Below are 24,797 nucleotides of genomic sequence, written 5' to 3'. Positions count from 1 at the left end.
AATAATAATGTCAAGGACGGCAATCATCCCGGCACGTACGTCTTGAAAATTTCTCCGTCAGGCATCAATTTTCGACAAAACAAGCAAAAATTTCCTCCTCCAATTGCTCGCACCTCCCATACACAAACACGTGTTATGCAGAGCACCAATTATTAAAAACACACAACCCCTCCGCTATAAAACGAACCGCCACGCACGTATTCTTGCTATTACTATCGCTAGTGCCAACTCCACTAGATGCAAGAGAGACCAAAATGGCGGAGAAATCAGAGGCGGAGACGAATCAAGAGAACGGCGTCGGAGCAGGAAACGCAATAGTGGAAGTGAATCCGGAGCCGCAAAAAGGACTGACTTCAAAACTCATCGACTACTTGGAAAAGCTGATCGTGAACTTAATGCACGATACCTCTCAATCTCACCATTATCTCTCTGGTAACTTCGCTCCGGTTCTCGACGAAACTGCTCCCGTTAAGGACCTTCCTGTCAAAGGGCACCTCCCTGTAAGTACTGTTTACATTGTTTCATTTGATAAAATTATAATGATAATTTCAGAGATGATTAATAATTGATTCATATATTCCTTAGGCAACAAGTTGTCTCCGTTATGTCCATGTGTGAAGCTTTTAAAACCATCCATCACGTGTAGTTTGAAATTCCGTGATCATTGTAGTTGACTAGTAAATTCTAATAGATAATTAGACTGTGATGGCTGGTCATTTTTTTTGGATTAGCACCATGTATCCGGGCAAGGCCAGGCCATCGGGAAAGAGTTTCCAGCAAGAACACACAATGGCAGGAGTCGAACCTGGGATCTTGGACAAAGACAGCCTGCCAAGTCCAGCTCTTCTCCGCTGGGCCAACTCCATGGAGTTGTAATGGCTGGTCATACTAGGACTTAGTACACCAGAACAACAGAAATAATCAGTCATGAAAATCTTCAAATTTAACAAATATTGAGAATTATTAACGGTAATTTAGTAATCTTAAATCAAATTAAAAAAAAATAGACCAGACAATAAAGATGAAATGGCATGAAATGTGAAACTTGTCAAATCTTTCTTTATTTAGGAATGCATGAATGGGGAGTTTGTGAGGGTGGGTCCTAACCCGAAGTTTGCACCTGTGGCTGGATACCACTGGTAAGTCGATGCTTGTTTGTCACTGTAAATGAAAATGAAGTGGTTGTTCAGTTGAACATTTGTGTTAAATCCTTCTTTGGCTGCTTGTGCAGGTTTGATGGAGACGGGTATGTTGCACTAATACATTGCTCATTTTGGTTTTTCCTCTACTCCTCTCTGCATATATATATATATATATATATATATATATATATATATATTGACACGCACATATAAATGTTCCAGTTCCTATGATGGGATGGTTTTCGTTGACCTAACATCTTATGTTCTGTGTCCAAATGCTCTTTATAATGTTAAGCCCAATCAATCAAATGCATGCCTGTTCCATAATTTTTTGGTAGTAGTGGACTGAATGAAGTGCCTGATGTTTTCCTTTTTAAGGTTTTTTCTCTGTCCAGGCTTGTCGATAATAGTTTATCTAGTTTTACTTGGAACAGTTTCACTAGGATCACTCATGGATATGGTTGAATTTTATGTGTATGTCTTGTCATGAAACATTGAAGTTGTTAGAGTCAACGTTTAGAGAATATCAAGCTTAATCGAGTCACTCACCTAAAGTGAGCATTGCATCTTTTTTATTCGTAATTGCTCCATTTATGTTTGTTTAAAAGATACATATAAGTTATGCCAATTCGATCTGGTAGGTAAATATTGGAAATGGATACAGAGTATATTCAAACATAAGCATCACAATAATATTGAACTAAAAAATTCTGCACAACCTTAGAAATAATTATAGGAGTCTCTGTAGGCAGGACACACAGGCAAAATTTTGCATTTGAGAACAAAGTACTCATTTACCAGAGAGTTTGATTCATTCATGATGGTTTGCAAGTATATTTATTTTCTTCTGATGCATATACAAGAAAGAAAAAAAAAGGTTTTCCTTGCAAGAACTCTTCACAGAGCCTGATTGCCGTTCCTGTCACGGACATCAACTTATGGTGCAAAAATTATTTGAAGATGGTTATGGTAGATCTGTTGTGTGTGATTTTGGAGCCGACTATTGGAATTTCCATGCATAAACATAATGTCCTTGTGTAAAAATTCATGATATTCTGTTTTCTTTTGCATTATATGTATGTGGTTATTCCAATTTCCTCTAGGAACCTTTTCTTCCTTTATAAATGTTTATATTCCGAGTGTTATGTGTTGCTTTCATTCTATCAGGATTATTGTTATCTCTTACCAAGTCAATAATGTCTTTAAATATGTTAATTTATTTTGTCAAATGAATTTATAGAATGATTCATGGCATGCGTATTAAAGATGGAAAGGCAGCATATGTCCGTCGATTTGTAAGGACATCACGACTTAAACAAGAAGAGTTTTTCGGAGGTGCCAAGTTTATGAAGGTACGGTCCTAAACCACCTGAAAAGGGTTTCATTTAACATGGAATTATTTTGTGACATTTCTGGGGGATCATTTTTAGTTTACTTACTAAGCTACGATGTTCTCATTATCCAACTATAGAAATTCAAATATCTGTTGTGATATTAAGGAGAATGATTTCAGATGTGTAACAGTAAGGATGTGGAAGTATGTGATGCCCTGCCTGTTCTCTGAGTAACATGTTAATCGTTACATAAATATTGCGAGTAATGCCCTATCTGCCGCAATTGGAGTTCTCAAACAGTAGTCTTGTTTATAAATTCCGGCTTTGTCTCTATACGCTTTAAGTATAAGAAATAGCTGAGTTTATATTTCTTTGACCAGTCTAAAAGAAATAGGTCTTCTTTAATTAAGTACCATGCTCTCAGGTTTTCTTTTAAACACAATTCAGTCCCATTCAACCAACTAAAATTTTGACAGGGAAGAATCTCCAATTAAAGGGGTTGATATTTGCTGAATTTACTCTAAAGAAAGCTACATGGCTGGATGGAACACTCACCTATGGAGTGTGACCTACACATGCGATTATATGATTTTTTTCCTTTGCCTTGTCTTTATACTTAAGATAGTAATTTGGCTATATTCATTTATGAATCATTCCTGAGAAACAGCAGGTTTGAATTTTATAAGGTACATATTGTAATCTTGCTGCAAAGTTAGGAGCCTTGAGTTAAATTTGAATCTTTAACATTACTTGATGCTCTCAGGCTTGAATAGTCTCATCCCTCTTGTTGTTTTGCTCGGCAATCAAGAGTATATGAACCATTTGCTGCATATTTTCACTTGAATAATTGTCTTTCATTTGCAGATTGGAGACCTCAAGGGGCTGTTTGGATTACTTATGGTTAATATACAAATACTTCGACTGAAATCAAAAGTATTGGACAACTCATATGGAATTGGGACCGGTAAGCTTGGTTTTTTTTGGCTGGCTATGAAGTTTGGTCCAGAGATGCCATTATACATATCAAACACCCTCATAAAATTGAGTGTTAGAAGAAACTTATTGTCTGCAATCCTCTTCCAGGCAATACAAATCTCATTTATCACAATGGAAAACTTTTAGCACTTCAAGAGGCTGATAAACCCTGTAAGCTCATCTTCTCTCTCTAATTTACTTGCGAGAAGATCATAGAATTTCCCGAGAGAGAGAGTTGTGCGGTGCTCTTTTGCCGTCCTTTTGTGGAGAACTGGAATGACGCCCTTTGAATCTTGCAGACGTGGTTAAAGTTATGGAAGATGGAGACCTGCAAACTCTTGGCCTGTTGGATTACGACAAAAGACTAAAACATTCTTTCACTGCTCATCCAAAGGTGGATCCATTCACTGGTAATGTCCAACTGCGTGAAAAGAAATTCAGCAACTAGTTTTACTGAAGTGGAGCACTAACATTAAAAAATCCCTTCTTGCAGGAGAGATGTTTACCTTTGGGTATTCACATGAACCACCATATGTGACATACAGAGTCATTTCAAAGGATGGTGTCATGCATGACCCTGTACCAATAACAATATCAGACCCCATCATGATGCATGACTTTGCAATTACAGAGAACTATGCAGTTTTTTTGGATCTTCCTTTGTACTTCCGACCAAAGGTACAATATCTCAGTTATTGCAGTTTGTGGACACAGTTCATAATACTTATAAAACAAATGAATGAACGGTTTACAAGGTTCAGCATGATACATCACGCATGCATATGAGTATGTCTTTGATGAGTATCTATGGAAGTGAAAGGTAAATATGAACTTGACATTTAAAGGTTCTTATTTTACGTTTTCTGCCTGTATACTCCATTTCTCCTAAGAAAACAACAGTCTAGCATTTTCTCTGCATTTTCTAGAGAGAGAGAGAGAGAGAGCCAGGGAAAAGGGATGGGGAGTGTCAAATCATAAAACTATAATTAGATTCATGATCAGAATCTGGAAAACAGGAATCATTGATTTTGAGGTTGTGAATGATTTGACTGCTTTGCCAGCATATACGTGTATATTTTTACGCAATCCAATTAGGTAAAGTTTCGTCAATCCTCAATTTAAAGATAAATTGCTTTAAATCATTATTGAAAGACTTGGCATGGCCGGCGGGTCAATCCGGAGCCTAACCCATACTGGGTCAATGGAAAAGCACTTATTTTTTTTTTTACCAATATAACATGTTTTAGTTTTTTATAATAAAAGTCAAAGCACCCTGGTCAGTTCCCCTAGCCCGCAACTCCAACTTACACCTAGGCCGGGCCGGGTCTTATAAATATGTTCTAAATAGAAAGAATATCAGGCCAGTAATTTCAGAAAAAAAACTGAACAAGTCAAGTTCCATGTGTTATCTGTTAATTGTAACCTAGTCTACGCAAAAGCACTGCATAATGCTATGCATGGGTTAATTATAAAATGCCTCTCAAATCCCGTCCAACCATAAGAAAGTTTGGTTGTTTTCTGCAAACTTTTATTCTAAGTTCTCGACCAAATATGCAAGAATACCAGTTTCCTTTACTGTCGGTTTGCTTTTCACTTTCTCCCAGATTTTAATTCTAACAGAACTTTCTTGACAGCTAAAAGCATCCTTATGTAACTTGCATGAAAAGTCACTTTAGTTGAGTTTTTGAACTAGATTTGATTCACGGTATGGAATGTAAAGAAACAATGAGCCTTAAATATTTTCCTTGACAACTTTTCAGGAAATGGTGAAAGATAAGAAGTTTATATTCACATTTGATGCAACAAAAAAAGCTCGTTTTGGTGTCCTTCCACGATATGCTAAGGATGACCTCCTAATCAAATGGTTTGAGCTTCCAAATTGCTTCATATTCCACAATGGTGAGCTCCTTTCTTTCACATGTTTTAAATTCCAAAAACATTAGCCTCCTGTTTTGATAAATATGTAATATGAACACACTTAGCCAGCAAGTCTTTAGGTTATTGTGCTTTACCTGGTTTTTATCACTGGCTAGGAATTTGATCATTTGTGTCTTTAGCTTACATCAAGCTTCATTGTCTGATTTGCTGGGACTACCTAGCCAGATCTTCTTGGCAATTAAATTCAATCAACATAGAGGCATCCTTAACATGCTTAATGTTGACAATCAAATTTAGAAGACATAAATTAATAAGTTGAAGCGATGTACACAAGTATATAAAAACTGCAGTGAACTGTCTTTTAGGTTCCTCTTTAACCTTGAAAAGTCTTTGGGATGTCAGGTACATGTTCCTAAATTTATAGTTTGGCTTCTCTTCAGATATGTGTACTGTGAAAAAGGTGAATTTATTTTTGGAAGTGAAATTATCCGTTGTCATATGTCGCTGATATATATTAGTGGAATTTCAAATATACAAAGGCTTCTTTTGGCTTATGAATAACACACTCCATTTTTTCTTGTCTTCATGAGTCCGTTCTAACTTTATTTGCTGGCTTATGCTAGCCAATGCCTGGGAGGAGGAGGATGAAATTGTTTTAATCACTTGCCGCCTTCAAAATCCAGATTTGGACATGGTTAATGGGGCTGTCAAAGAAAAGCTTGAGAATTTCACAAATGAACTGTAGGAGAAATATGAAACATTGCAGTGAATTTTTCAGGAGTTTGATTTTTTAGTGTTTCTGATGGCCCTTTTTTTCTTTCTGAGCAGGTATGAGATGAGATTCAATATGAAAACTGCTGTAGCTTCACAAAAGAAACTATCAGAATCTGCTGTTGATTTTCCCAGGGTGAATGAGAGTTACACTGGCAGGTTTACATCTACTCTGTGCAGCATTTGTGTCAATAAAGTGCTGTTCTTTGGTTTGAGTACATTTTACTGTTTCATATTTTACATGTGGTGTTGAGTGAATCAAGTCCTTTTCCTATCATTTTTATCTAATGATTGTCTAGTGTGAATTCAGGAAACAAAGATATGTATACGGAACCCTTCTGGACAGCATTGCAAAGGTCACAGGGATTGTCAAATTTGATCTACATTCAGAGCCTGAGCCAGGAAAAGGAAAGATTGAAGTTGGAGGAAACGTCAAAGGCATCTTTGACCTTGGTCCTGGTAGATTTGGTTCAGAGGCTGTCTTTATCCCTCGTGAGCCAGGCACCACTTCCGAGGAAGATGATGGCTACCTGATATTCTTTGCACATGATGAAAATACTGGGTAATTGCTTCCCTTTTTAATTAAAGCTTCCTTCTTACCTCAATTTGTAAATCTGTCAACGATTATTGCTTTATCTTTTTAATTCCATCCAAGGATCCAACTTAATAAGTGGGTTTGACTGCTCCACCAAGGAAGATCTGGCTTTCACTTTCCCTTTGACTTTTCTGTTTCTGTTATTCTTTCTAGGGACATAAGGACGAGGAGGTTTGCAGGTTCATTTAAGGTTTAAGCTTAATTCATGGTTTATTTAGAAATTAACTTTCCATCTTTAATATGCAGAAAATCATCAGTGAATGTAATTGATGCAAAAACAATGTCAGCCAATCCTGTTGCAGTTGTTGAGTTACCACACAGAGTTCCATATGGGTTCCATGCCTTCTTTGTTTCAGAGGTGAGCGTAATCTTGGTTGCTTCCGGACTTTGTTTAATTTGAATCCTCCATACTCGATTCATTTCTGAACTTCCTTGCACTGGAAGTTGTTTTCGATGAGGGGCAGGAAGGATTTCCAGGGAGTTGTGGAGTGATGCCATAAATTTTAAGTTTTTTTTCTTTCCCCATTGAGAAATCAATCAACTGAAGTTAGGAAGCACCAACGAGTTGATGAACAAATAACAGCAAACAGGCATTGATTTGATTCATAAGATGCGGAGATTGAGTCGACCATCTTGGATACCAAGCAATGGAACAAGTATCTGGGTAGCTACTTTTTTATTTTCTGAGCTGTGATTCTAACCATACTTCATCACATGTTGAACAGGAACAACTTCAAGAACAGGAAAAACTGTAATTGCGCAGCAGAGTGTCTAGACAACCATTTCGGCATGAGATGTCAGACCATCTGTCAAACGGAGAACCGGAAGCAAAGTAATTTACATTTGTCGTTACCTCTTACGCTGCAGTTTATTCCTGTATTCACTGCAAACCTTTAAACTATAAAAGCAAAATAAGAATAATTCTGCACTCTTACATTCTGATACAACAATTACAGAAACACGCGCGCAAATACAATCCATGACAGGTGTTACCACTGTTCTAGTTCTATTCCAACCCAGTTACCCAGAGTAATTTGTCCTAAATTGAACTAGAGAATACCCTTTTCTTTGCAGCATTAAATGGCTCCATCAAACATTTCGTCAAGTCCATACCTAAATTTGAAACCAGAATTCAGTAGTTTCTTTGAGGACACACCAGGGATTTTAAAGCCTACAACATCCTTTAAATATCTGTCTAAAAAGAAACATGAGAACTTGGTTATTATTCAATTTTGAAGATTAAGTGAAGAATTTTGCAGAAAGGAATAGAGATTACCCACTCTAATGATGGTATCGAGTGCTCAGGGTACTTGGCACAAGAATTTTAGACATCTCTTCAATTGTCTTCAATTGTTATTATGTCTTAAGAACAAATATATCTCCCTTTTGCTTCAGTTCCATAAATGTGTTGATGACTAATTTGTTCTGTTCCTAATCACCTAAAATGATGTCCGTTAGATCAACAGTTTTCAGAATATCATAAAAAAAACTCATTTAACATGCAAACCTTTAGATATCAAAATTTCAAGGATAATTAAGGAGTTATCTATGAAACTTTAACCAAGGTCTAAGGTGCAAAAAGTGCAGAAATACAAGGACTAAAATTGTTCAAATCAAGGGTCAATTTGAGTTAAATTGAAAGTTTAATGAGAAATAGGAGTTAAATTGCATAATCTAGAAACCAAAGACTAATTTGAAAAAAACAAGTAGATTAAAGGATCTTAATCAATGTTTATAAGGATGCAATTGAAAAGAATGGAAAGTTTTTGGGTCAATTAAGGGTGCAAATGTTGAAATTAGAAGAAAAGGGACTATATTGAAATTTCCTAAAATTTATTGGAAAACTATAATTTTTAGGGTTTAGACAAATAACATGTCACTCAGGCTTTAATAAAGAGAATGGATGACATGTCGTTTAGTCATTGAGCCTTCTTATTCTTCAGCCAAAAGGGTTGATCAGGAGGTCATTTTCAGATGAATGAAATTAGCATCTCCGATCATCTTAGAGGCTCTAATCAGCACCAATTAAACGAGAAAAACTTTCTTTACAAGAATAAAGTATCCTCATCAAACATTTGTACCTCATTGAACATGATGAACTTGACAATATCTTGTCCTACTCAGTTCCTTTGCATTGGCATATTCAAGATGATCGAGAGCCAACTTTCCAATCAATGAATGTGGAGTCTCAGACCTTTAAATCAAGTGTGGTTTGTTCTCAATGGTAGATCTACATCCTTTTTACAAGATTCAAGTCTATAAATGGTGCGATTATGTCTTAATCTCCACAATGATCTCGATAAAATACCTAACCCAATCAACTAAGATTGAAGAACAAATTCACCCTTGAAAGAAAAGACTCCAAAGTTTTCCTCATGCTTGGATTCAATTTTAAAAAGAAAAAGAAAAAAAGGAGACTAGACAGGTTTTGGAAGAGAAAGAATAAGAATCTTTCATAGAATCTCTTGGCAAACCACCATTGTTTTGCAATTGCCTGTTTTGGTTTGCTTATAAAAGGATAGATGCTCTTGAGTAGTGGATAAAAAAAAAAGTAAAGAGAAAATAGATAGGGGAAACACAAAATAAAATCATTGAGAAAATAGAAAGGAAAGAGAAAGAAAATTTTGAAAGAAGTTCTTGAGTTATTGGGAGAAAACTCCAAAGAAATATTGTTCAAAATAATGGAAAAGGAAATGCATAGAAAATCAAGGATCAGAGGAGCTAGAAATTAAGGTAAAAGAAGCAAGAAACTACAAAAAAAAAGAACATGAGGGACGGAAAAAGCATTGCATTTACAAGGTATACACCTACCTTAGATGAGAGGTTTTAGCTTAATGGTCACACTCCCTTTTTTTTTAATGCCTTTTAAACTTTTGTGTGATTGTTTATTATTCATACATTATATTTTAGTTGCAAATGCTTGTGTTTAAATGCATTTACTCATGTTTGAACTAATATGCATATGCATGTTTATGATAGAATTTGATGCATAATTTGTTGTTTTAGAGCTGAAATTTGATGTTATTAATTTTGTTTAAGAGTCATTTCAACATGTTTAATGTATAGTTTAATGGACAAATCTATTTTGATTCTTTTTTATTCTCAACAAAATATGATTGTGTTGTTCTTGATGAAATATTAGGTTGATAAAGTTAAGTTCATGATAATGCCAGTTAAGAATAAATATTAGAATTAATAGAACAATGTTTGTAATTAAGGATATACCTTTTGATTTATTTGTGGATTGTATGGCTAAATCATTATTTTATATTTTCATTTGCTTTCTTTTATGTTCATGAGAGTTTTGGTAGGTCAATACAAGCACATTTGAAGCAATTTTGATTGGTTTAAGGTTTGTTTCTGGGTTTTTTTAACTCAGTTTCTAGGTTTATGCATTTTCTAGGTTTTTCTAGGTTTAGGGTTTGAATGTTTATAGTTGTTAAATTTGATTTCTCATAAATAGTTATTTTAGCCTGCTTTATGTAATTCGATCAAATCTTAGACCTATATATAATGATTCTCTTCCATTGTTTTTTTTCCATTAATTACTTATCTTTGATCAATCGATCCTTAGAAATTTGAATGCCTGAGTTTGTGTTTTTGGCTGTTGGGTTTAATTTCAAGGCATTATTAGTTTATTTTTCTTATCCAATACATCATTATACTTTAATAGTCCATACTTTGTGTTTCTGTGCTTTTGATTGGATATGATTTGACTTAAATTTGTAACTTAGTTTTTGGATTCTTTTCTAGTTCTTCATGTTTCTGGCAAGATTCAAACAAAAATCTCCTCTAATTTTTATTCTTGTAAATCAAATGATTGGCCATGTTTTTAGGTATTTGGACTTGGATTGGGAAGCCCATCCCACTTAAATGGGATGAGTCCATCAGTGTTAAAGACATATTTGGCTAGTCTAAAATTTTCAAAGGAAAAAGATAATATTTTTTGTTCTTAAAGCCTGTTTGTCAAACATGGTTTTAATGTAACTTTTAAGCCTATCATTTTTAATCGAGTACGTGTTTGACAAACACTCCCTACTGATTCTTTTCTAGCATTGTTTCATTTCATTTTTTAATGTTTTCTAAACACAACCCTTGTTTTTTTTAATTAATTTAATTTTATGACTTCAAGGGATTTAATTTGCAATATTTGTTTTATATCTCTCGTATTTTGCTTTTTATTATTTAATATTTGGAACTATAATCTATACGCGACGTGTTTTTTAATATTAAATAAACATGTTTTCTTTAATAAAAACAACAAATTTTTATTTAAAAAATGCATTTAAATATTTTTATTGTATATGACCAAGTCTCTAAAGTAAAAATAAATAAATAAATAATACAATTCATGATTTTAGCATTCCTTGAAAATACAAAAAAAAATCAAAATATAATTATATATTTTTGCATGTATTTTTGGATTTAATAATAAGATTATGTTATGTTTCGAGTAAGAAATAGCTATTAAGATAAGAAACTGAGACAAAAATATTGATCATATCCTTGTTATAGTACCACCCTTATTATACCGCGAAAGCTACAACTAAAGCTAAAAGAGTAACAAAATCTAAAAAAGATCAGTTTATAATTATGCACCAAGATTAAGTTTATAGTGAATTAAGTTAATTCAATTTCTAATAGGTTCAGAAGATTCACCTGATTTAAGTTTAGTATTTTTAGTTTTTTTTTAAAAATCAAATATTTTAGTTTTATTATTTAATATTAGATTATTAAACCTTGTATTTTGTAAATTTTTTTTAATAAAACTCTTGAATAATGGATTAATCCAGGTGGACTTCAGGGAGCGCCATCTAAAAGACTGCAATTTTCGCACAAAAAAGTTCGTGTTTCAAATCTCTTTTATGTGATTATACGATACACTTGGGTGTTTTTCTTTTAGTTGATAAAAAAGGCATTCTTTGTAATGCCATGCCATGCCCTCCGTGTTCAGCAAAGGTCCTGCCGAACTGGTAGGACCGTTCCTCCTCAGCCCCACAAAGATAGCACTCGGGCCACTCAGGTGAGTGTCCAGGTTGTATATGGTAATGCAGTTCTATTACCAACAGTGAAGTAGTTTTGATGGTTTGTTTTCTAGAAATTACTAGTTTAAATTTTATAAATTTTAAAATTATTAAAAAAGTAATTAGGCAGATAATTGAACTCGCAAAGTAAGAAGGTGTTTGGCTTGGAGGTGTGGTGGCTTTTTTTTAAAGGTATAATACATTTAAGCACAAACCACACCTCCAAAAGCTATAAAAACATGCTTTTTACTTAAAAAAGCACAAGCTACCTCTACTCCAAACACTCCCTAAGACGGTCACTGCGATGAGGCCACCCCTAACCTGTAAGAGTGTGTCCGCCTAGGTTAAAAAATATTTTTGAAATTAAATTTTTTATATTTTAAAATTATTTTAATATAATAATATCAAAAATAAATTTTTTAAAATTAAAAAATATATTATTTTAATACATATTTAAATAAAAAAATATTTTAAAAAATAACTATATTATCATAATATAAAAAACTATCTAGAAACCAATATGATGATGCAATTAATGTTTCGTGAAGCGAGTGGGAGTAGGGATTTAGTGGCGGCGGTGGATTCAATGTCTCGTAATGCCAGAGAATCTTCAATAAACAGAGATTAGCATAATAATAATAATAATAATATCAAGCGCAGCGGTCATGCCCGGCCCCTACGTCCTCGAAGAATTTTCTCCAAAACAAACAAAAATCTCCCGCTCCAATGGCTCGCGCCTCCCATGCACAATCAACTGGTCGGCATCGTCGCCATTAGACAAACACAACCCTTCTCCTCTATAAAAAAAGACACGCAATGCAACTTCTTGTTGTTTCCATCACAAGTTAGTACCATCTCTGCCAGGAAGAGAAACCGAAATGGCGGAGAAAAAGCAAGAGGACGGCGTCGGAGCTGGATGCCCAATAGTGGAGGTGAATCCAAAGCCGCAAAAAGGACTGACTTCAAAACTCGTCGACTACTTGGAAAAGCTGATTATGAAATTGATGCATGATACCTCTCAATCACATCCTTATCTCTCCGGTAACTTCGCTCCGGTTCTTGAAGAAACTGCTCCCGTTAAGGACCTTCCTGTCGAAGGTCACCTCCCTGTAAGTACTCCTTGCTAATCACTGTTTTGCTTCATAATATTATATTATATAAATAATATCTGAAAGTAATAAATGATTCATATACTACTTAGTTAATTACTAATCAGCTAAAGCCCGCTTTGTCGCGGATCGTATCAGAAGCCTTTTTATAACATAAATAAATATAATATTTACGTGTTCTACCGTGTTTCTTTTTATGTTAGAAAAAAGTAATCTAAATTGAAAAATCAATGCTTAAATGCATTAATAAACATACAAAATAGTTGCTAATACTAATTAAATATTAAATTAGAAAATTAAATGATAAATATAAATATAAATTAAGATATCTGACATGATGTCTCAAACTTCTTCAAAGTTTTTTTTATCTAATTATATAAAAAAAACTAATTTAAATCTTATCCAAACAAAATAATTATTATTAGAATAATTTATTCTTTTCTTATCACTATTTTTTTTTAAAATATAAATTTTATAGATATTTTATTTGTTCGGTAGAAACTAAAAACATCTAGAATAAATATATTAAATGTTTAAATATGCTTTTTTTATTCATGTAATTTTTTATTAAAAAATTGTTTTTTTAAATAATAGCACATAAAAATTGATAACTAGAATGACCTGAAATTTATTTTCATAAAATATTCACGATGAAAAACATAAATTATTTTTTTGCATAGCATATCCATGTAGAACAATCAACCGAATGATGGTAAAAAAAAAAAAAAACTTGAATCTTATTCAAAAAATAATAATATTAAATTGATTGGTATCATCAAAATAAAATCTTAAATATAACTCTATTTATTTAATTATAATTAAATTTGATTAAATTTTAAAAAAATAATCACTAATGGTTGAAAAAAAAAGTGTTTGCTATTCAATTGAAAAAATAAAGAGCAATTAATTTAAAAGCTCTAATAGGCAAAGGAAAGAAAGACATTAAACCCTAATTTTCCAATCCAAATATCTATATTTTTTGTTTATAATTGTTTGAGACTTTAAAAAGTCTTCAAATATATTATTATAGAATGTTTGATCTTTCAAACTATAACAAATTGAACAAAAACGCACTTGTGTACTTTTTAATGAAATTATTATAACATTATTTATCTATTGATGAAGAAAATATAGTAATATTTATAAATTCTTTACAAATCTAACTTACGAATTACAATTCTCTTTTTATAATCCTGATCAAATGTATTTAGGAAATCAAATACTTAAAACCCTAATTAACTAACATAAAAAAGTAAAACCTTAAACCCTACCCTAACCTTCCAATCCATTTTTAAAAAGAAATCTAAAATTGAATAGTATTTAATGGAATAATAATCTAAAAATAATAATAATAAGAAATTTAAATTTAAAATAAATAAATAAATAAGGGATCATAAAATTAGCCAAGTAGCCTTGGTCTACAAGACCTGTTTCTAGCCCAAACAATGATGGTTAAGCACATGCAAGCTTGTAAAGATAGGGTCATATGTCAGGCTCACTTGTATATTTTTGGTCAGAATGGATGGACAACACATCATTTACAATAAAAAACAACTCGTTGTCCACATAAAAATAAAGCCACTTTAGATGACTGAAAAGTTAGGTTTTCAACTTTTAAGTCTAAAAAACTATTTTTAAACTTTTTTTGAACTAAAATCACTTAAGAAACACTATAGAGATCTCAATAAACCACTTGTAGTTTTAAATTAGCATTTAATCGGTTAAAAAAACTAAACTAAAAAAACTTTTCGAGCTCTAACTATTTTTTCAATAAGAAAAAGACTAAATAACATCTTAATGAAACTTTTCTTATTAAATGAGGTCAACTGATCACTTTATCTTTTCTTTATCATTTTTTAATGATTCTCTCTCTCTTAAATACAAGAACTGAAAATAAAAAATAATGAACTTTTAAATCAAAATTAAAACTTCAAAAACTATAAAGGCTATAAAGGAAGAACAAGGAAAGTAAGTGGATTAAAAAGAACTTTTGGTGAGAATTTCAAACTGGCCATGGTTTTTTACTTGTTTTACACTTTTCTTTGAATTATGTGATTCTACCGCAAATTCAAAATAAAACTCATTAAATTCAATCATCAAGGGATGCAGTTGAAAAAAAAAATAGGGGTATGAAAATGAAAAAAAAAAGAGAGTAGGCATTATGGATTCAAATAGTAAAACCATGGAGTTCATCCTTTGGTTGAAATCTAATCATCTTAAGTAGTTAGAAAGTCAAATTTCCAACTTTTATGTCTCAAAAAACTCATTTTCAACCATCTTTTACACTAAAAATACCTAAGAAACATCATAGAGATTTCAATGAACCCATTCTTGATCATAAATCAACATTTAATTTGTTAAAAAACAAAAAACAACTCAAATTCAAAAAAGTTCCCAAGCCTCAACCTTTTTTTTTTTGCAAGATATATATATGAAGGCTAAACAAAACTTCGATTGAACTTCTCTCATCAAATGAAACTTATTGACAACAAGATCGAACTTGTTAAAATGTGGCTAACCAACAACTTTCTCAATTCTTTATAATTTTCAGCAATGCTCTCTCCTCTTTCAAACCTTGGGACTCTTTCAAACCTTGGGATTGAAAAATAAAGAAAATAAACTTTTAAATCAAAACTAAAATCTCAAAAATTATAAGGGCTATAAAGGAAGAAGAAGGAAAATACATGGACTATAAAGAATTTTTAGCAAGAATTTCATATTGCCACAAAGTTTTCCATTGTTTTACAGTTTGGTCTTCTTTCTTTGAATTTTGTGATTCTACCATAAATTCAAACTATAGCTCATTAAATTCAACCATAAAAGATGCAATTAAAAAAAAAGTTTGAGTAGACAAATAAATAAAAAAATTAGGCACTTTGATTCGAATATTAAAACCGCGACCTCTTTAGTTATATTGTAATTTATGTAATGTAATGTAAATTGTCTCCGTTTTGTAAACTTCACCATTCATTACGTTCTGTTGTAGTTGGAAATTCCATGATCATTGGCTCGTTAATTAAGTAATCAGAAATAAGGTTAACGGATGTTGGATGACCGCTGGAGTTTACTGGTAAATTCTAATGGAAAATTAGACTGTGATAGAGCTCAGCACAGTACGACAACAGATATATTAAGTCATGAAAATGTTCAGTTTAAGATTTAGAATTATTAACGGTAATATACTAATCTTAAATCAATTAAAAGAAAAAAAGACCATATCTGTATAGTTTATTTATTTTGTTAGGCAATAAAGTTGAAATGAAGTTTCACTGATTTTTCTTTATTTAGGAATGCATGAATGGGGAGTTTGTGAGGGTGGGTCCTAACCCGAAGTTTGCACCAGTGGCTGGATACCATTGGTAAGTCGATGTTTGTTTGTCATTGTAAATGAAAATGAAGTATTGTGCCAAATCCTTTTTTTGGCTGCTTGTGCAGGTTTGATGGAGACGGGTATGTTGCACTAATACATTACTGATTTTGGTTTTTCCTCTACTCCTCTCTGCATATATATATATATATATATATATAGAGAGAGAGAGAGAGAGAGAGAGAGAGAGACATGAACGTTCCAGTTCCTATGATGTGATGGTTTTCGTTGACCTAACATCTTATGTTCTGTGTCCAAATGCTCTTTATAATGTTGAGCGCAATCAATCCAATGCGTGCCTGTTCCATAATTTTCTGGTAGCAGTGGACTGAGTGAAGTGCCTGGTGTTTCCCTTTTCTTCTCTGCCAGGCTTGTCGATAATAGTTTACCTAGTTTTACTTGGAATTGTTGTTATAGTTAATGTTGAGGCTTGTCAATGTTTAGTGCCTTGACATGAAACCCAAAGTGAGCGTTGAGTCTTTTGTGTTCGTCACTGCTTCCTTGATGTATGTTTAACAGGTGCATATAAGTCACCCGAATTCGATCTGGTGATAGATATTGGAAATGCATACAGAGTATTTTCAAACATAAGCATCACAGTAATAGTGAACATGAAAATAAATTGCAGTGGTGTCTGTAGGCAGGACACAGTCAAAATCTTGCATTTGAGAACGAAGTATTCATGTACCAGAGAGTTTGATTCATCCATGACAGTTTGCAGATATATTTATCTTCTTATGATGCATATACAAGAAAGAAAAAAATGGTTTTCTATGCAAGAACTCTTCACAGAGCCTGATTGCCGTTCCTGTCATGGACATCAACTCATGCATTAACAATCATTTGAAGTTGGTTCTGGTAGATCTGTTGCGTGTGATTCTGTGAGCCGACTATTGGAATGCCAATGCACAAACCTAATGTCCTTCATGATAAGCTGTTTTCTTTTGCGTTATATGTAGGTGGTTATTCCATTTTCCCTTCGCACCTATTCTCCCTTTATAAATGTTTAGATTCTGAGTGTTATATGCTGCTTTCGTTCCATCAGGATTATCGTTATCACTTGCCAAGTCAATTATGTTAATTTATTTTGTCAAATGAATTTATAGAATGATTCATGGTATGCGCATTAAGGATGGAAAAGCAGCATATGTCAGTCGATTTGTCAGGACATCACGACTTAAACAAGAAGAGTTTTTTGGAGGTGCCAAGTTTATGAAGGTACGTTCCTGAACCACCTGAAAAGGGTTTCGTTTAAGATGGAATTATTTTGTGAAATTTCTGGGGGATCATTTTTAGCTTACGTACAAAGCTCTGATGTTCTCATTATCCAACTCTAAAAATTCAAATAGCTGTTGTGATTTTAAGAGCGATTTCAGATGTGTAACATTAAGGTTGTGGAAAGTATGTGATGCCCTGCCTCTCTTCTGAGTAAGAGGTTATTCGTTGCATAAATATTGCGAGTAATGCTCCATCTTCCGCGATCGGAGCTCGCTAACAGTATCCTTGTTTGTCTCTGTATGCTTCAAGTATAGTAAATAGCTGAGTTTAATCACAATTTCAGTCCCATTAAACCATCTAAAACTTTGACTGGGAAGAATCTTCGATTAAAGTAAGCTACAAGGCTGGATGGAACACTCCCTATGCAGTGCGACCTGTACATGCGATTATATGAAATTTTTTCTTTTGCCTTGTCTTTATAGTACACATAGTAATTTGGCTATATTAATTTATGAATCATTCCTGGGAAACAGCAGATTTGAATTTTATAAGGTAAATATTGTAATCTCACTGCGAAGTTAGTAGCCTTGAGTAAATTTTGGATCTTTGACATTGCTTGATGCTCTAAGGGCTCCTGCATGCACTCATACCTCTTGTAGCTTTGCTCATAAATCAAGAGTATACGAACCTTTTGCTGCATATTATCTCTCGAATAATTTTCTTCTGTTCTTTGACCTGTCATTTGCAGATTGGAGACCTCAAGGGGCTGTTTGGATTACTTATGGATAACATACAATTACTTCGACTGAAAACAAAAGTATTGGACAACTCATATGGAATTGGGACCGGTAAGTTGGGTTTTTTTTGGCTGGCTATGAAGTTTGGTCCAGAGATGCCATTATACATATCAAGCACCCTCATAAAATTTAGTGCAAGAAGAAACTTATTGTCTGCAATCCTCTTCCAGGCAATACAAATCTCATTTATCACAATAGAAAACTTTTAGCACTTCAAGAGGCTGATAAACCCTGTAAGCTCATCTTCTCTCTCTAATTTACTTCTGTGAAGATCATAGAATTTCCCGAGTGAGAAAGCTGTGTGCTCTTTTGCGGTCCTTTTGTGGAGAACTGGAGTGATGCCCTTTGAATCTTGCAGACGTGGTTAAAGTTATGGAAGATGGAGACCTGCAAACTCTTGGCCTGTTGGATTACGACAAAAGACTAAAACATCCTTTCACTGCTCATCCAAAGGTGGATCCATTCACTGGTAATGTCCACCTGCGTGAAAAGAAATTCAGCAACTAGTTTTACTGAAGTGGAACACTAACATTACAAAATCCCTTCTTGCAGGAGAGATGTTTACCTTTGGGTATTCAGTTGAACCGCCATATGTGACATACAGAGTCATTTCAAAGGATGGTGTCATGCATGACCCTGTACCAATAACAATATCAGACCCCATCATGATGCATGACTTTGCAATTACAGAGAACTATGCAGTTTTTTTGGATCTTCCTTTGTACTTCCGACCAAAGGTACAATAATGTCTCAGTTATTGCAGTTTCGGGACACAGTTCATAAAACTTATACTACATTTCTCCTAAGAAAACAACACTCTAGCATTTTCAATTGATTATATGGGGGGGGGGGATCATTTATTTTGAGGTTGTGAATGATTTGACTGCATGCCTGCATATACATGTATAATTTTACACAATCCAATCAGGTAAAGTTTCTTTATTCCTCTTTTTAAAGATAAATGACTCTAAATCAATATTATAAGATCTTTGTATGGCTTGATGAGTCAACCTATAATCTAACCAGTTCAGGTAAGTGGAAAAATTCAATTTTTTTTTTTTACCAAAACGACATTAATTTTAGGTTTCTTTAAATAATAGTAATGAAAGCACCTGCGTTAACCTTCCCGGTTGGCGACTCCAGCCTTGAATCGGGTCAACCTCAGGCCTAGTATTTAACTATGCTCTAAATAGAAAAAATATCAGGCCAGTAATTTCAAAAAATACTGAACAAGTCAAGTTCCGCGTGTTAGTTTCTGTTACTTGTAACCTAGACTAAGCAAAAGCACTGCATAATGCTATGCATGGGTTAATTATAAAATGCCTCTCGATCGAATCTCGTCCAGCCATAAGAAAGTTATGGTTGTTTTCTGCAAACTTTTATTCCAAGTTCTTGACCAAATATGAATGAATATATATCAGTTTCCTTCACTATCGGTTTGCTTTTCACTTTCTCCCAGATTTTAATTCTAACAGAACTTTCTGGACAGCTAAAAGCATCCTTATGTAACTTGCATGAAAAGTCACTTTAGTACTTGAGTTTTTGTACTAGATTTCATTCATGGTATGGAATGTAATAGAAACAATGAGCCTTAAATATTTTCCTTGACAACTTTTCAGGAAATGGTGAAAGATAAGAAGTTCGTATTCACATTTGATGCAACAAAAAAAGCTCGTTTTGGTGTCCTTCCACGATATGCAAAGGATGACCTCCTAATCAAATGGTTTGAGCTTCCAAATTGCTTCATATTCCACAACGGTGAGCTCCTTTCTTTCCCATGTTTTAAATTCCAAAAACATTAGCCTCCTGAGTTGATAAATATGTAATATGAACACACTTAGCCAGCATGTCTTTAGGTTATTGTGCTTTATCCTGGTTTCTATCACTGGCTAGGAATTTGATCCTTTGTGTCTTTAGCTTACATCAAGCTTCATTGTCTGATTTGCTGGAACCGCCTAGCCAGATCTTCTTGCCAATTAAATTCAATCAACATAGAGGCATCCTCTCGCAAAATATGTAGCCAACGTTTACATGCATGTTTTTCAAAAATTGTCACCCTTGGCACTTGACATGCGTATTGTTGACAATCAAATTTAGAAGACATAAATTAATAAGTCAAAGTGATGTAAACAAATATATATAAACTGCAGTAGGCTGTCTTTTAGGTTTCTCTTTAACCTTGAAAAGTCTCTTTATATGCCAGCTTGCTGTTCCTAAATTTATAGTCTGGCTTCTCTTATGTGTAACGTAAAAAAGTTGACTTTATTTTTGGAAGTGAAATTTTATTTTGCCAATGCCGCTGATATATCTTTGTGGAATTTCAAATATACAAAGGCTTCTATTTGCTTATGAACAAGACGCCAGATTTTTTCCTGTCTTCAAGAGTCCACTCTAACTTTATTTGCTGACTTTTGTTAGCCAATGCCTGGGAGGAGGAGGATGAGATTGTTTTAATCACTTGCCGCCTTCAAGATCCAGGTTTCAATGTGGCCAATTGGGCTGTCAAAGAAAAGCAAGAGAATTTTGTAGATGAACTGTAGGAGAAATATGAAACATTGCAGTGAATTTTTCAGGAGTTTGATTTTTAAGTGTTTCTGATGGCCCTTTTTTTCTTTCTGAGCAGGTATGAGATGAGATTCAATATGAAAACTGGTGTAGCTTCACAAAAGAAACTATCAGAATCTGCTGTTGATTTTCCCAGGGTGAATGAGAGTTACACTGGCAGGTTTACATCTACTCTGTGCAGCATTTGTGTCAACGAAGTGCTGTTCTTTGGTTTGAGTACATTTTGCTGTTTCATATTTTACATGTGGTGTTGAGTGAATCAAGTCCTTTTCCTATCATTTTTATCTAATGATTGTCTTGTGTGAATTCAGGAAACAAAGATATGTATACGGAACCCTTGTGGACAGCATTGCAAAGGCCACAGGGATTGTCAAATTTGATCTACATTCAGAGCCTGAGCCAGGAAAAGGAAAGATTGAAGTTGGAGGAAACGTCAAAGGCATCTTCGACCTTGGTCCTGGTAGATTTGGTTCAGAGGCTGTCTTCATCCCTCGTGAGCCAGGCACCACTTCCGAGGAAGATGATGGATACCTGATATTCTTTGCACATGATGAAAATACTGGGTAATTGCTTTCACTTTCACTTTCAGCAATGAAGACCTGGCTTTCACTTTCACTTTCCCTTTGACTTTTCTGTTTCTGTTATTCTTTCCGAGGGGCATTAAGGACGGGGTGGTTTGCAGGTTCATTTAAGGTTTAAGCTTAATTCATGGTTTATTTAGAAATTAACTTTCCATCTTTAACATGCAGAAAATCATCAGTGAATGTAATTGATGCAAAAACAATGTCAGCCAATCCTGTTGCAGTTGTTGAGTTACCACACAGAGTTCCATATGGGCTCCATGCCTTCTTTGTTTCAGAGGTGAGCGTAATCTTGGTTGCTTCCAGACTTTGTTTAATTTGAATCCTCCATACTCGATTCATTTCTGAACTTCCTTGCACTGGAAGTTGTTTTCGATGAGAGGGAGGAAGGATTTCCAGGGGGTTGTGGAGTGATGCCATAAAAATTTGAAGTTTTTTTTCTTTCCCCATTGAGAAATCAATCAACTGAAGTTAGGAAGCACCAAAGAGTTGATGAACAAATAACAGCAAACAGGTATTGATTTGATTCGTAAGATGCGGAGATTGAGTCGACCATCTGGGATACCAAGCAACCGAACAAGTATCTGGGTAGCTACTTTTTTATTTTCTGTGCTGTGATTCTAACCATACTTCATCACATGTTGAACAGGAACAACTTCAAGAACAGGAAAAACTGTAATTGCGCAGCAGAGTGTCTAGACAACCATTTCGGCATGAGATGTCAGACCATCTGTCAAACGGAGAACCGGAAGCAAAGTAATTTACATTTGTCGTTACCTCTTACGCTGCAGTTTATTCCTGTATTCACTGCAAACCCTTAAACTATAAAAGCAAAATAAGAATAATTCTGCACTGTTACATTCTGATACAACAATTACAGAAACACGCGCGCAAATACAATCCATGACAGGAGTTACCACTGTTCTAGTTCTATTCCAACCCAGTTACCCAGAGTAATTTGTCCTGAATTGAACTAGAGAATACCCTTTTCTTTGCAGCATTGAATGGCTCCATCAAACATTTCGTCAAGTCCATACCTAAATTTGAAACCAGAATCCAGTAGTTTCTTTGAGGATACATTAGGGATTTTAAAGCCTACAACATCCTTTAAATATCCGCCTAAAAAGAAATATGAGCACTTGGTTAATTTTCAATTTTAAAGATTAAGTGAAGAATTTTGCAGAAAGGAATAGACATTACTCACTCTAATGTTGGTATTGAGGGGGTACTTGGCACAAGAATTTTAGACATCTCTTCTGTAATATCTCACATCGGCGGGTGAGGAGTTGGTTGTTGGCCTTATTAGTAGTGTTGGTTGCTAACATGTTGTATGTGTTTTGGGGAGTCCGGCTCAAAAGTGGGCTCGCATCACCAAGAACAAAACCGTGATGGCGTTAAGGTTCAAAGCGGACAATATACAACATGTTGGGCTGGGCTGTTACATTTGGTATTAGAGCCGGTGTCATTGGTTGTCCGATGGTGCCGACGGAGTTGTCGGGCTCCTTAAGAGGGGTGGATTGTAATATCCCACATCGGCGGGCGAGGAGTTGGTTGCTGGCCTTATTAGTAGTGCTGGTTGCTAACATGTTATACGCGTTTTGGGGCGTCAGGCTCAGAAGTGGGCTTGCGTCACCAAGAACAAAACCGTGAGGGCGGTAAGGCTCAAAGCGGACAATATACAACATGTTAAGACGAGTTGTTACATCTTCAATTATCTTCAATTGTTATTATGTCTGAAGAACAAATATATCTTCTTTTTTTGCTTCAGGATATTCAAGGATGAAAATATGTGCCCTAGCCACATCATCAATGTGTACCATAGATGTGTTGATTACTAATTCGTACAGTTTCTGATCATCTGAAATGATGTCCGTTAGATCAACAGCTTTCAGAACATCATAAAAGAAAAACTTATTTAATGTGCAAACCTTTAGATATCAAAATTTCTTCGGTTGTTCGAGCCGGTTGAAACCATATTTTAGAAATTTGAAGTTTCAATTATATGTGAAACTTCAACCAAGGATTAAGGTGCAAAAAATACGAAAATACAAGAATTAAGATTTATCATATCAGGGGTCAATTTGAGTTAAATTGAAAGTTTGATGAAAAATAGAAGTTAAATTGCATAATTTAGAAACCAAGGACTAATTTGAAAAAAAACACGTAAATTAAAGGATCTTAATCAATGTTTCTAAGGACGTAATTGAAAAGAATAGAAACTTTTTGGGTCAATTGAGAGTGCATATGTTGAAATTAGAAGAAAAGGGACTATATTGAAATTTCCTAAAATTTATTTGAAAACTCTAATTTTTAGGGTTTAGACAAACAACATGTCACTCAGGCTTTAATGAAGAGAATGAATAACATATCGTTTAAATCTTTGTGCCTTCTTATTCTTCAGCCAAAAGGGTTAATCAAGAGGTCACTTTCAGACGAATAAAATTGGCATCTCCAATCATCTCAAAGGCTCTAATCAACACCAATCGAACAAGAAAAACTTCCTTTACAAGGATAAAAATATCCTCATCAAATGTTTGTACCTCATTTACTTGACAACATCTTGTCCCTAGTCAGTTCCTCTGCATTGTCATATTCAAGATGATCGAGAACTAACCTTTCAATCAATGAATGTGGAGTCTCAGACCTCCAAATCAAATGTGGTTTGTTCTCAATGGTAAATCTATATCCTTTCTACAATATTCAGGTCCATAAATGATGCGATTATGTCTTAATCTCCACAATGATCTCGATAAAATACCTAACCCAGTCAACTATCATTGAATAACAAATTCACCTATGAAAGAAAAGACTCCAAAGTTCTCCTCATGCTTGGATTCAATTTAAAAAAAGAAAAAAAAATGAGACTATACAGGTTTTGGAAGAGAAAGAATAAGAATCTTTCATAAAATCTCTTGGCAAACCACCATTGTTTTGCAATTGCCTGTTTTGGTTTGCTTATAAAAAGGTAGATGCTCTTGAGTAGTGGATAAAAATAAACAAAGAAAAAATAGAGAGGAGAAACACAATATGAAATCATAGAGAAAATAGAAAGGAAAGACAAAGAAAATTTTGAAAGAAGTTCTTGAGTTATTGAGAGAAAACTCCAAACAAATATTGTTCAAAATAAAGAAAAAGGAAAGGCATTGAAAATTAAGGATAAAAGGAGCTAGAAACTAAGGTAAAAGAAGCAAGAAGCTATAGAAAAGAGGACATGAGGGACAGAAAAGCATATTGCATTTTCAAGGTATACACCTATTTTAGATGAGAGGTTTTAGCTTATTGGTCACACTCCCTCTTTTTTTAATGCCTTTTAAACTTTTGTATGATTGTTTATTATTCGTACATTATGTTTTAGTTGCTAATGCTTGTGTTTAAATGCATTTACTCATGTTTGAACTAATATGCATATGCATGTTTAAGATAAAATTTGATGCACAGTTT

General features: G+C 34.0%; 2 protein-coding genes across 2 annotated transcripts; both read left to right on the top strand.

Annotated features, from left to right (window-relative positions):
* The first annotated feature begins 229 nt into the window (after nt 1–229).
* LOC133700023 (carotenoid 9,10(9',10')-cleavage dioxygenase 1-like) lies at nt 230–7,645 on the top strand. Its single transcript, XM_062123589.1, has 14 exons — nt 230–500; nt 1,069–1,139; nt 1,232–1,246; nt 2,383–2,494; nt 3,341–3,440; nt 3,560–3,622; nt 3,751–3,861; nt 3,945–4,129; nt 5,212–5,350; nt 5,953–6,070; nt 6,158–6,259; nt 6,411–6,662; nt 6,942–7,053; nt 7,421–7,645. Exons 1-14 carry the CDS (start codon nt 255–257, stop codon nt 7,448–7,450), a joined length of 1,656 nt encoding a protein of 551 aa, XP_061979573.1. The 5' UTR covers nt 230–254; the 3' UTR covers nt 7,451–7,645.
* A 4,759-nt stretch (nt 7,646–12,404) lies between these two features.
* On the top strand, nt 12,405–22,283 carry LOC133700033 (carotenoid 9,10(9',10')-cleavage dioxygenase 1-like). The gene is made up of 14 exons (XM_062123600.1): nt 12,405–12,828; nt 16,117–16,187; nt 16,264–16,278; nt 17,302–17,413; nt 18,162–18,261; nt 18,381–18,443; nt 18,569–18,679; nt 18,763–18,947; nt 19,830–19,968; nt 20,629–20,746; nt 20,834–20,935; nt 21,087–21,338; nt 21,525–21,636; nt 22,006–22,283. Exons 1-14 carry the CDS (start codon nt 12,598–12,600, stop codon nt 22,033–22,035), a joined length of 1,641 nt encoding a protein of 546 aa, XP_061979584.1. The 5' UTR covers nt 12,405–12,597; the 3' UTR covers nt 22,036–22,283.
* The last annotated feature ends 2,514 nt before the right edge of the window (nt 22,284–24,797 follow it).

Source organism: Populus nigra, chromosome 1, assembly GCF_951802175.1.
Source record: "Populus nigra chromosome 1, ddPopNigr1.1, whole genome shotgun sequence".
In the NCBI taxonomy this organism is placed as follows: Eukaryota; Viridiplantae; Streptophyta; class Magnoliopsida; order Malpighiales; family Salicaceae; genus Populus; species Populus nigra.
The sequence above is the reverse complement of the archived record's forward strand: the minus strand, read 5'-3'. Positions and strand labels throughout refer to the sequence as shown.